This window comes from Ustilaginoidea virens, chromosome 3 (assembly GCF_000687475.1).
Source record: "Ustilaginoidea virens chromosome 3, complete sequence".
NCBI lineage: Eukaryota > Fungi > Ascomycota > Sordariomycetes > Hypocreales > Clavicipitaceae > Ustilaginoidea > Ustilaginoidea virens.
In genome coordinates this window covers 1319840-1332414 of record NC_057318.1, presented here as the reverse complement: position 1 = coordinate 1332414, position 12575 = coordinate 1319840, and the positions used below count along the sequence as shown (strand labels likewise).

The 12575-nt window shown below is 56.2% G+C and overlaps 2 protein-coding genes across 2 annotated transcripts; one reads left to right on the top strand and one right to left on the bottom strand.

The window, feature by feature from the left end:
• Positions 1 to 177: 177 nt before the first annotated feature.
• Positions 178 to 4130, bottom strand: UV8b_03667 (uncharacterized protein; the record flags this gene model as incomplete). Its single annotated transcript, XM_043141165.1, has 4 exons — positions 178 to 446; positions 540 to 3676; positions 3789 to 3975; positions 4097 to 4130. 4 exons carry the CDS (start codon positions 4128 to 4130, stop codon positions 178 to 180), a joined length of 3627 nt encoding a protein of 1208 aa, XP_042997099.1.
• Positions 4131 to 9098: 4968 nt separating this feature from the next.
• Positions 9099 to 11177, top strand: UV8b_03666 (uncharacterized protein; the record flags this gene model as incomplete). Its single annotated transcript, XM_043141164.1, has 1 exon — positions 9099 to 11177. The coding sequence occupies one exon, from the start codon at positions 9099 to 9101 to the stop codon at positions 11175 to 11177; it is 2079 nt and encodes a 692-aa protein (XP_042997098.1).
• Between the last annotated feature and the right edge of the window lie 1398 nt (positions 11178 to 12575).

The window sequence follows — 12575 nt, the reverse complement described above, 5'->3', positions numbered from 1 at the left end:
AAAGGAACGGGGGAAAAAAAAGAAGGAGCGAAATTCACAAAATTCGCAAAATTCATCCAAGTCTTGTTTGATCTGGTCTGACATGTTCACGGGTGACCCTAGCTCTCATCCCATGTTGCGCCATCAATCCCATGTTGCGCATCAATCCCATGTTGCGCATCAATCCCATGTTGCGCATCAGTCACCTGCTTTGCACCACCCGTGCTCTACCACCTGCGTGCTGTCGAATCGATCCTTGACATCTCGGTTCAGCATGCGGCGAATGAGATCGATGCTTTCATCGCTCAGCGTGAATGGAACCCGAAGATCCCTGTCCATGATTTCGTCGATGCTGTAAAACGGGTTTTCTTTGTATATTATCGTGTACAGGAGGATTCCCAAAGCCCAGACGTCTTGCTCCTTTCCTCCGTACGGCTTACCAGCCAGTACCTCGGGAGCAGCATAATCTGCAACATGTCGTCAGTTTCCACCCCAATCACCCCCCCGTTGTTCTTGGCGAGAGTTGCTCAGTTTCATATGATAAAAAAAAAATTACTTACCAATAGTGCCCACGAATACGTCAAAGGGACCGCTTTTGATATACGCCGCACTCCCAAAATCAATGAGTTTGATGTTCCCCTCTCCGTCTAGAATGACATTCTCATCCTTGATGTCGCGGTGGACAACCATCGCCTTGGTATGTAAGAAGTGAACTGCTCGCGCCACTTGAACGAATATGCTTCGGCACTCCGCCTCCTCCATGTTGGCGCGCAGTTCAATGTAGTCAAACAGATCCATGCCCGGCAAGCCATGAGGAGCCATCTCAATGTAGTAGTTGACGTCGTCCTCGAAAAACCCTTCCATTTCTACAATGTTGGGGTGTCTAAACTCGGGCTTTCGCAGGTAGTCCAGGACGTGGATCTCGAGCGGAACGGTCCCAAGCTTCCTGTCCCGGGTCCACGTATCGACCAATATGCGTCGTTTCGTGACGTACTTCAAAACAACTTTCTTGGCACTAGTCTTGTGACGAGCGAGTTTGACTTGCCCGTAGGCACCTTGTCCCATATCTTCCAGGATGACGTAGTCTTCGATGACGGCTTTGCGTGCAGGCTCGGCTGCCCTGAGAGGGGCTGCTGGCCTTTCACCCGCCGCGGCTGCTGGCTTGGGATGCCTCGTCAGCTTGGCGGCCGCGCTCAAAGCCGCGTTTCGAATCTGCTTGGATAGTGTGGGAGCTGCTTGCCGATCTGCCTCCTTTCCTGTCTCATCGTCGTCTGAAGCAATCTCAATGGGCGTGTGCACGGGAGGCGTTTGGCCAGGCGATGGCTGGTGTCGCGGTGTCGTGGTGCCAGAGGAGCCGGGGGATTCGACGCTCATTCGAGCATGCCCGTGAAGATGCCGCGAGTACGTGATCCACAAGGCAAGCACCATTTCCTTGTGGGGTACAGAGAAGGAATCATTGTCGCTGTTGGCCGCCCCTTGATCCATTCCTTCCTTTGCAGTCTCTTCCCCAAAGCTGGCTTGCTTTTCGCTCTCTACGACACGCATCTGAACGTCAATTTTCAACTCGGACCCATCACGGTGCTTGCCAGGCAGACCCTCTGGCTGGAGAAATCGAGCGGTAGCGTCAGGACGATGCTCTTTGAGCGCAAGGAAAGCCGACGCCCTCCGGAACCTTTGTTCTGGGACCACCATTCCATCTAGCATCTGAAGGCCGTCCTCCTGCGTTACTATGTCAATGATTTTGTCGAAATCAGGAATCAGAGACGTCACAGGTAGTCCGTCAGGTTTCTCGTAACCGAACAGGGCGCCGCAGAAGGCGGAATTCGAGCTTCGGATTTTCAGATCCACCGGGTCAATGACGATGATGCCGGCCATGTGCGGGAAGGTCGATACGCGCAACTCGAGCCGCCCGCGAACTTGCTCCACCGTGCAGGGAGTGCTGACCTGATGGGCGTTCAAGCAGGTGAAGAATCTTCGCCTTGCAATCTGGGCAAAGTCTATCTCACCAATCGCGGGATCGATCCCCTGTCGGGGAATTCGAGGTATGAGTGTTGCCACGTCGAACCCCGACTTGATAGCCCTGGAGCCCCAAATGACATCGGACGCGCCCGAGACGTTCTTCACAGAGCCCTCTTCGTCTAGACTGACAAAGGCAACGTCCTCGTGAATTTCTTCCAGAACCCAGATCAAGCCCACTGGCTTTTCCTTGACCCATAAGCTGGCAGAGCCTGTCGCCCCGTTTCGCTTCCGGATGGGGACCACGTCTCCGCACAGCAAAACCCCTCGTGAGACATTGCTGCCATGTTGCCCGCTGCCCGCGGTTGCAGGTGGATTCGGGTCCCCGCTATGCACAGTTTGAGCGCGTCTTTGAGCGTGACTGGAGGAATACTGTGAGCGTGAATTGGGTTTGCTCAGAAGATGTGCTGTGATGCCTGACCGAGTGCCGAGCAAAGTCGAGGCCGCTGAAGCGGCTGGGCTTCCAGGTTTCGCCCTTTTTGGACTGCCGTCTGGCAATGCGTCATCCGTCTGCAAAAGCTTTCGCTCCAGCCAGGCTCGTCTCTCTTCCTGTACGACCTCGAGAATGCCCATTTTACGCACCTCGGCCTTTGTCACACCAAACACGAGGCAAGCCAGGTCATTGGCGGCGATGATGGTCCAGGGTGGTTTTACTTCCGTGGTGAAAATTGCCTGCGCGGCGGGCACCCATCGGTTCGTGTGGCCGTGTGCGGTAGGCACGATAGCACTCGGAAAGGCTTTCGCAGGGGGTCCAGGCTGTGCCGTCGTCGGAGAGATGAGAGGCTCGTCGTATAGAGGCTGCTCGACTAAGAACGGCTGGGCCATTGTGTCAAGGAGTTTGTCTTGAAGCGTGATGGCCAGCGTGTCCGTCATGGTGCGCTTCAGGCTTGTAGGTCTAGCAGTGGCTTGCGACTTTGCTCCAGGAGCGATGCCATCTCGTCGCGAGGTAGCATTCGAAGCATTACGGGATTCACTGTCCAGCTCTGGTACTGAGGGCAGACTGTCTACCTCGACTCCATCGGTTGCCTGGAGCCTGACCAGGGGCGGGTTTGAAGTGCGGTTTTGAGCGGTTGTGGGAGGTGCAGCATCGGGGGCACTTGTACTGGTACGGGACAGTTGCGGCACAAATTGTCTTTCGAAAAGATTGTCCCCCATTACATCAGCTGGACCTGTCAAGGGCGGAAGTGCTACAGAATCCGCGTTTGGCAAGTTGTTTGCTCCAATCAATTGTGCCCGTGCCAAAAGCTCCAACATGTTCTGCATATCGACATCACCTGTGACACGGGCCTGGGCACTGGCGAGTCCTGCTTGCGTCGCGTTCATGGACCAACCCATCCGATCCTTGATGAAGTCCAGGGAGCGTTTGAGGACAGTCTGCCTGTTGTGTATAAACTCCTCGGATTGGTGAGCAAAGGAGAAGGAGTGTAGCGACTCGGAGGGAAAGCGCGACAAGTCTTCGGAGAAGCTGGGAGACGCCGGGCCAGCAGAAAGCGGCGGCTTTGCGGAGTTTGCGAGCATGGCGCTCACGGAGGTCGAGCGGGAAAGGGCAACGACGGACGGGCTTCGCGATGATGCGGCAGAATTAGGCATAGTTGGACCACGAGAAGGAGGGTGCTGCTGGCGAATGCGCCGCAAGCCTGTGATGCCGGGACCATGGTCATGATCGGTTATGTGAGGGGATCTGTAACTCCCCAAGTCGGACGAAGTCTCTCATGTCAGTCAGGGGGAAGCTGAGAAAAAAAAAAAAAAAAGCACGTACTCAACCAAGGGCCGAGGGGCGGGATGTAGCGAACCTTGCTAAGGCATCATATTCCATTATCGAGCTCGAAGAGCCCTCAAACGACATTCGGTATCGACTTCGATCAACGGTCGGGTCGGGGGAGAGGGCGAGATTGCCTGTGCTGCGATTTTTGGGCAGTGGCAGTGGAGGCACTAGCTTGCCACGTCCTCGACGGTCCTCGCCGGCATTTTCATCGGTTCCTACAGTAGAGGCAAGTAAGTGATGGTGGGGGGGGGGGGGGGGGGGGAGGGGGGCCAGTGTCAGCGAGAAGGTGGTTTTGGTTGGGTGACAGCAAAAGCTGGTGGGTGGTACGGTACGCACGATGTTCTTGTTGCCCGCCATGCATCTGCAGCATCCTAGACGGCGACGGGAAATCACCGAATAACACTGACAGAAGGAGCAGCGGGTAGCGGCAGGGACCAGACCAGGCAAGACAAGACGTATGGTGAAATTGGCAAGTTATAGGCTCAGGCTTGGTTGGGGAAAGCAGTTTCAAGTTGGGAGCCCAAGTGAGCCCAGCCCAGCCCAGCTCGGACCAATGTTTGTTCGTTCTCTTTGTTTGGAGCAGACGGGACAGGACGCAAGTGACTGGACCGTTGACTGTGCTGTGCTGTGTGCTGTGCTGTGCTGTGCTGTGTGCTGTGCTGTGTGCTGTGCTGTGCTGTGCTGTGCTGTGCTGTGCTGTGCTGTGCTGGTGGTGCCGTCAACTCACGCGTCCGAGACTGGGACCAGACGTCTGGTGAACGACAGAGGCAACGGGGGCTGATTGCGGCCTGCCAGCTGGTGGTTGCCGGCTGGTGGTGGTGGTGGTCAACTGGTTGCCGGCTGGTGGTGGTGGTGGTCAACTGGTTGTCGGCTGGTGGTGGTGGTTGGTCCCTGGCGGGATTTGGCCCGGAAAGCCCGTTTCTTTTGGAGCCTTGGCGTGGAAGCCCCGTTTTGGTCCCGTCCTCCAGATAGGGCCAGATCAGAAGAAGCGCTGCTCTAGGGAGGCGGCCAATAGCAAGGAGTAAGTAACCGCAATGCTCGGGAAAACGCTGCCCGTCTCGAGAGAGGCACGTTCTGGTGGAAGTGGATGCAAGATTTTTTTTTTTGGAAGCCAAGGGCTGCCTGGGGGTCGTCCGAATCTGTGTGCGGCCGGCCCGCCCGCACGAGGGGCAACGAGTACGTTGGCGGGCAGAACTGGTGGGACGGGGGACCAAACGCCTAACAGGACAAAGTATGAACGGTACTCCGTACCTCCTAGCGGGTACCTAAGGTACCTAGGTACCTAGAAGGTACCTAACCTACCTCCTGGTACTACCTGATACATTAGGTGCCTCCGGGTACTTGATTTGCCAGTGCCAAAGAAAGGCGGCGGCGGGCAGGGCGAGCGCTCATGCTGAAGCACGACCCGGTTAATGCATCACGCAGCGGCAGATGAATGAATGACGGAACCACGGTCGATAAGATGCCGCGTACATCTCGCTCGGATAAAAGAGCTGTTGGGGATTTTCGGGGGCATGGATTGGGGGCTATACGGAGTACATGTCTGGTGCAGAGTTGAGGGCATGAGCACATGCATGTGCCATATGTGGGTCGCTCGGCCGTGACTTGACAAGTCTCGACTTGGGTCAACTGTGATCCACCCCCATTTTTCCATTCCAACGTGGCCCTGAGGCCCCTGACAATGACTGTCAGTCAACCTGCCAACCAAAAACACCCAAAACAGCACACCCAGCACACCCAGCACACAAGACACATTCCGATCCGAGTCGCCCTTTGTTCGATTCCGCACAATAAGATGGACTGCCGCCGCTCGCACTTGGCACGATAGCCAGCATCGAGCTTGACATATATGGCTGCCCAGCTTGGCCGTCACCGTCTTCCCTGGCTGGATACCCGCCTGCTGCTTGTGTCACCAGGCGACGATGGCTTTCGCTGGGCACCTCTGCATCCCCATCCCCATCCCCATCTACTGCTCTGCACCGAAAAGGACTTGTTTGCCAAACATCTGATGAGAGACTGAGATTGTCGCACCCAGCTCATGAGGATTCACATTTTTCCCGCAAGCAACCAGCTGAGTCTTTTTGCTGCGCAACCCAAACCGCTACGCTCGGGACATGGGCTCTATGACGGGCCTCGGAGATGACCAGACTACTCAAGAGGCGTCATGACTAGTGCTCGAATTCGAGAATAAAGAAATCGTCAGTCAGAAGTATGATCCCCCCATAAGGCATGCTTTCTTTCGGGTTTTCCTTTTTCCTTTTCCCCAGGAAATTTCAGGAAGGGATCACGACAGGCTTGCCACCATGCCTGACATCAGAAGTTCACACAAGCTATACGACTAGTGAAGATTGATCCCGGGTCGAGTGCTTCCGCCATGTCGATAGCCAACCCATGAAGACTTGCAGTGGTTGGCGGGTGTCGTGGGCGCTGGCAAGTTCAAACGTAAGCAACCACCGTGTTGTCCGGAGTGAAGTTTATTCCTCAGCACGCGGCACTGTCGCCAGCCATGCATGGGGGCAACCATTTATTTCATGGGGGTGTTTGGAAGACATGTCGTCAAGGTTGAATGGCAAGGGACCGTCAACAAGGGACACGTACGGAGGGACGTACGGAGGGACGTACGGAGAGTACGCGGTACGTCGGTCGCTCGTACTCGGCGAAGCAGTCAATCCGTATCAGAAACAACCGGATCATTGTGTGCTCCAAACTGCCAATCTATCTAGGTACCTACCTACCTAACGCAACACACGAGGCTGCTCGCTCATGTCGCTAGCGCGCCAATAAAGCAGCAGACGACGACTGGGTCCATTTCCGCCCCGACTAGTTGTTCGAGCCGATGGATTCGTTGTCCTGTTCCTCGTGGCCGAATCTCAAGCCCAGACTCATCAAGCGTTTGCCTCGCGGAGCCTTTTTCATTCAGAGATGCTTGGATGCGCCACCCAACGTCGAATGCACCAGACCAAGGCGGCGGCGAGTCAGGGCTTGGGAGGTTTATCCGCCACGTCTCCGCGTCCTTGTTGACCCCTAGATAACGCCCCAGCCTGTTCCCCACCGAGCCCATCGACGCCGTTCCTGAGTCCTGAGTGACGAGATCTGGAGTCAGGTCCGGTCCTACCAGACCACTACACTACCAACTTGCTCCCCCCCCCCCCTCCCCCCACTGGAAACGTTTGGTCTCCGCCCCCTGTTCTAGTTCACCGTGCGGGGGCTGCAGTTCCACTTGTGGCGGCTGTGGCTGGAGCAGAATGGGCCTTTGTCTGAAAACTGACTCGTCTTGGCCATCTTTCGCATCAATACATACCAACCCACCAACCCGCGTTTATGGAGTCATGGAGTCCTCGACGACTACCTCCGAGGTAGAGGTGCCTGAGGTAGGTTCTTTGCATACCTACCTACCTCTACCTTACAAAAGGCCGACAGACGTTCGAGTCTAGCTCCTACACAGTGCACGGAGGACAATGTACCTGGACATGGTCATGCCTGAAACGTTGTGTTCTGCAGTGGCTGAAGTGGCTGAAGTGGGTCTCGTGGAGGGCAGGCAAGAAAGCATGTGGCATGTGGCATGTGGTGTGTGGCGTGTGGCATGTGCAAGTGCAAGTGCAAGTGCAAGGGCAAGTGCGACTCTGGAACTCTGGACTCTGGGCTCTGGACTCTGTAGACGCCCACCCCTCCCCCTCCTGGTGCAACCGCGAACCAGCTGGTTAAAACAAACCAGAACCAGCACGACTCCATGTGGCCTGTTTTGCCTGCCGGTTTCGAGGATTGGTTGATCAGATCAGTGAGTGGCCAGGTACCTACAGGTACCTACCTGAGCCAAGGGGCTCTGGTCTGGCTGGTATGTGATGTGATCCATGTGGTGGGTGAGCTTCAGACAAGAGCGCAGCTGCGCGTCAACTGTTCCGTACGCACGTAGATCGTAGATCGACCTTAGACAAGCGGCACATGCGGTGCTTGCAGAATCCCAGGCTACGGAATGCAAGAGGCGACTGGAACAAGCCTGCTGGCACTGGGCCCTGAAAGTAACCACCAAGCACTGTCCGTTCCGGGACATGCTCTGCTCTTGGCAAACGTTGACATCAATACATGTACTCCAGAGTCCAGAGCCCGTCGTAATACTGTTTTAATCAACGCCATTCCCAAGGCTCACAGGCAGGGGTCTGCTGGAGTGGTTGGGGAAAGGGGGGTGGGGCAGAGGGGGTGGGGGTGGGGGGCTACTCGCTAGTACCAGACGCAACGCGGGGCAGCTCCATGTCATCGTGGGGATTCCCATGGCCCAGAGGGTTCATGTGCCCGCCGCCTCTTCCAATGGGCTCCCACTTGGCACCGTGAATGAGCAATCATGCGTGGTCAATGGTGTCAATGGTGGCAGACGAAGAGCGACAGCGACAGCGTCGAAGCGTATCCGGCCGTTTGTTATCGACCCATTCTCAACAAGAAACCGGCCTACCCAAGGTACCACCAGTCCCAAAGTCCCCGCCCCTCACGCACCCCCCCCCCCCCTCTTCTTTCCTTCACCACCCCCCCCCCTCTCTGGTCGAGCGAGCCCTGAACCGCCGCTCCCGAGAGGTTGCCTCTACTCCGTACTCCGTACCAGACTCGCTCTCCCCAGCGCCCGCCAGGACCAAGCCCTCGCGCTGCCCTTTTCTTGTCGGATTTTAAAAAACCCCGTCACCCTCCCCGCCCGTGTGGTTAAATCCCATCGTTGATGGCCCTCAACGGCCATGTGCCTCCTCGTCTCTCCCGAAACACTGCGTGTTCTCTGCTCCCTGTCTGCCTGGCTACCTGACGGCGAGACCGAGAGCCCAGGTGCCAGTTCAAAAATCGGCGGCACTGGCCTGGTGACCAGACCCCGCGATCCCTTGCCAGGTCCGCTGATCACCATCCATCATCGGTTTCTTATCGCGAAGCCACCGCTCACCCCTCCGGCTGGTTGAGAGATAATCCGATTTTGCGTCCTGCCGGCTCCTCCCGACTCTCTGGTAGTTGAGCGTCAAGGCGATCGAACCGAATCCGGGCTCTGGCAGACTTCACCTCTGTTCTTTCATCTGCTACGAACTGATCCGTGGGCCATCCATCGCCTTTTATCCCCAGCCCAAGGACCAGACCCTTACATCTTCGGCAAGGGCCACCAGTGGTTGTTGCTAACGTTTCAAACACATCGTGCCGCCGTCTCGTCGACCATCAGCTCTGCGAAGGGCTGCTGCTGCACAGCTGTAGCTGTTGCGTCAGCTCTCGAATCAAGAAGCGGCGCTTCCTTGATGTCATCACCTCCACAGGTCCTATCTTGGTCACATCTACAGATTCTGGCAGGAAAAGCCGTCTTCCTCCTCCATTGAAAATGGCTGCCGTTGTCGACCTGAATGTCGCCGCTTCGTCCCCGGCGTCATCGGGAGAGGCCCAGACCCATTCTCCCGCGTCTCCCGACATGAATATCAAGGGCAAAGGCCGACAAAGATTGCTCCGCGGGCTGCAGAGGATTTCATCGTCTCCGTCGTTGAATGGACTGCGCCGATCTCGCTCGGTAAGCACCCCGTACAGCTCACGAGGCTCCTTGTCTTGTGCTAGTTTGGCCGCTGCCGGTCCTCCCAAAAATTCACCTAGCGCGACCTCATCTACTCCTGAGCCGATACCGCTTGGCATGCCGAATGTCTCGGCTTGCGTCTCGCCCGCGGTCACTCACGAAAACCTGCTATCCCAAGAGAGCACCCGAAGCCCGGTTGCTGTGAGGAGAGTACTCGAGCGAAGCGCGACACCATCCACCGCTTCCCTCCCCCTGACAGTACGATCCAACAAGCTGGATGGGCTTGCAAAGACCAAGACAGCCACGACAACTGGCTCCCCCAAACCCAGCTTTAGCTTCTGGGGAAATATGCCGCATGAGATCCGGGTTCAAATTCTAGGCCATCTTCGCACCAAAGAGCTGGTCCAGGTATCCAGAGTCAGCAAATACTTCTATAGATTTTGCTTTGACGGACAGCTCTGGTCTTCTTTCGATGCATCCGAGTTCTACAGAGAGATACCTGCCGAGTCGCTGGCAAAAATCATCGTTTCTGCGGGGCCGTTTATAAGGAACTTGAATCTCAGGGGCTGCGTACAGGTTGAGCACTACAGGCGGACCGAGGTCATTGTAAAGGCTTGCAAAAATCTTGTCAATGCCACACTGGAGGGCTGCCGGAACTTTCAAAATAATACCCTCCACACTCTGCTGAGGACGAATGAGAAGCTTGTTCACTTAAACCTGACAGGTCTCTCCGCCGTGTCAAACACATCCTGCAAGATTGTCGCAGAATCCTGTTCCCAGCTCGAGACCTTTAATGTCTCCTGGTGCGACAAGGTCGAAGCCAGAGGAATCAAAGCAGTCATCGAATCATGCCCAAGGTTGAGGGACCTGAGGGCCGGGGGGGTTCGGGGTTTTGACGATATACCGACTGCCGAGTCCCTCTTCCACGCCAACACACTCCAACGTCTCGTGCTCTGCGGCTGTGTCGAGCTAAACGACGAGGCTCTTCAGATGATGATGCGCGGCCCCGACCCCGAGCTCGACGTCTTGACCGGACAGCCTTTGTCGCCTCCCCGAAAGCTGCGGCATCTGGACTTGAGTCGATGCAACCGCCTTTCAAGCAGTGGCGTCCGATCTATCGGTCACGTCGTCCCCGAGCTGGAAGGTCTTCAGCTTTCCGGATGCAGGTCGCTGACGGATGCTGCTCTCGAGCCCATCCTTGCCTCGACTCCTCGGCTAACCCACCTTGAGCTGGAGGATCTGGAGGAGCTGACGAACTCGCTCATGTCGGAACATCTCGCCAAAGCCCCGTGTGCTGAGTCACTAGAGCATTTGTCCATCAGCTACTGCGAAGACATTGGCGACGTGGGCATGCTGCCGGTGCTGCAAAGGTGCCGCAGCCTGAAAAGCATCGACATGGACAACACCCGCATAAGCGACCTCTCCTTGGCAGACGCGGCAGCCATGGTAAGCAGGCGCTCCAAGAGATGCTTCGACGCCAGCCAACGGCCCCGGGTCACCCTGCAACTGGCCGTCTACGATTGCCAAAACGTCACCTGGACTGGCATCCGGGAAGTCCTGTTCCGCAACGCCCACATCAGATCGTCGACGGAGCGGCCAGGAAAAGTAAGCTACCCCACGGAAACGATCGGCTTGAAGTGCTTTTACGGGTTCCAGATGACGGTCGATGAACACCAGAAGCGGGTGCTACGCGGAGACTTTTCATCCGCCGGCAGGCTGGAAAGAAAATGGGCCGATTACATGCAGGCAAACGAGGAAGCTGGAGTGGCAGGAGCGGGTTATCGCAGGAGAAGGCGTCGAGCCAGGGAAGCCCAGACGCTCCACATGACCGAGGAAGACGGTGGCATCGTGGGTCGACGGCGAGCGCGAACTATGGGAGCCTGCTCCGTGATGTGAAAGGGGGGGGGGGCTTCACGTCAACCCTTTGCCCAAGGAGCAAACAAGAGATGTATATAACGGTGCTACTATGTTTTTACGGGACGGTTGAGCTGAATGTTGTAAGTCGAGTCGAAAGCGCAGCTTCTAGCCCTGGGTTTGCCGAGGCAACAATAGAAATTCTTTCCCTTGCTAGGGTTTTTTTTCTTTTTTCCCCCGCAAGGGCAGGCATGTACTATTCACCCTGGGCGTGTGAACTAACGCCAACATGAAGCTGAATCAACTGTTTTGGGGGCTCGAGAGGCAAGTCTGACGACAACTTGGAGCTTTTATACCTTCTGCTGCGCGCACATGGTACTGCGAAATTCTCAAAACGAGCCACGCTCCAGCAGCTGGAATCAAACCGTTGGGAACGATGTCGAAACTATCGTTTGCTGCTCGTCTCGTTGGAAGCGAGCCAAGAGTTGTCAAAGCTTGGGGTGCTGCTGTATCTGGTCCAGCGCCGTGAATGGCTCGAATCATACAGTGGTCCAAAGGTAAGCCCCCGAGCCTCGAGTCTGGGACTCTGGGTCACTCGAACAAGCCACTAAAGGCTGGGAGGAAGTCGTGTCGTCGTCGTCGTCGTCGTCGTCCATTGACCAGGGTTGAACATGTCTTCAACACGGACGGACATGGCCACAAACCAGGCTCCGTCCGGAGTACGCGGTACAGCAGCAAATGAGGGAACACAAGTGCCTTTGGCAAAGCACAAGAAAACATGGGGAAGCGTTAAGACACGTTACCTGTCACTTGGGTTCGACTCTAATTTTAGCCGGGTGAGATTGCGCACTGCCCAGTTGCTGCGGTCCACGACGGGGTACAGGATAAGCTTTAACATGGCCACAAGCATTGATTGTGCATAAGTTGGTGGGAGCGGCGAATAACAAGTGGTGGCACAGCGTGGTTTTGAAGATGGGAGGAAAAGAAAAGAAGAGAAGAGAAGAGAAACCGAAAAAGAAACAGAAAAAGAAACAAAGGAGAAGCGAGGGAGCAGAAGAGAGAGACGGCCCGGTGAGACGGGCAAGGGGACATCAGGGCCCGACTTTGGACTTTCTGACGAGACGAGACGTGCGTGGGAGTTGGTGTGGACGAGCAGAAAATGTCGGGTGGGTCCGTCCGGGTCCAGTCGCCGACCGACTCCTTGATGCACTTCATTTCGTCCAAGCGCCCACCGACAGCAAAAAAACCTTCAACAACCAACAACTCTGCCCCCCCCCCCCCCCCCCACCGTGTACCTTCCCTACAATGGTCCGTGACCCCGGGAACCCAACAACGCCCATCGTTGTATATTCACCGACTTTGTGAGGTAAACTAAACGCCCGTGGAGGCGTAGGCGTGGACGGTGGCAGTCACTGATCCTTTGTGCCTTGTTGCACCGAC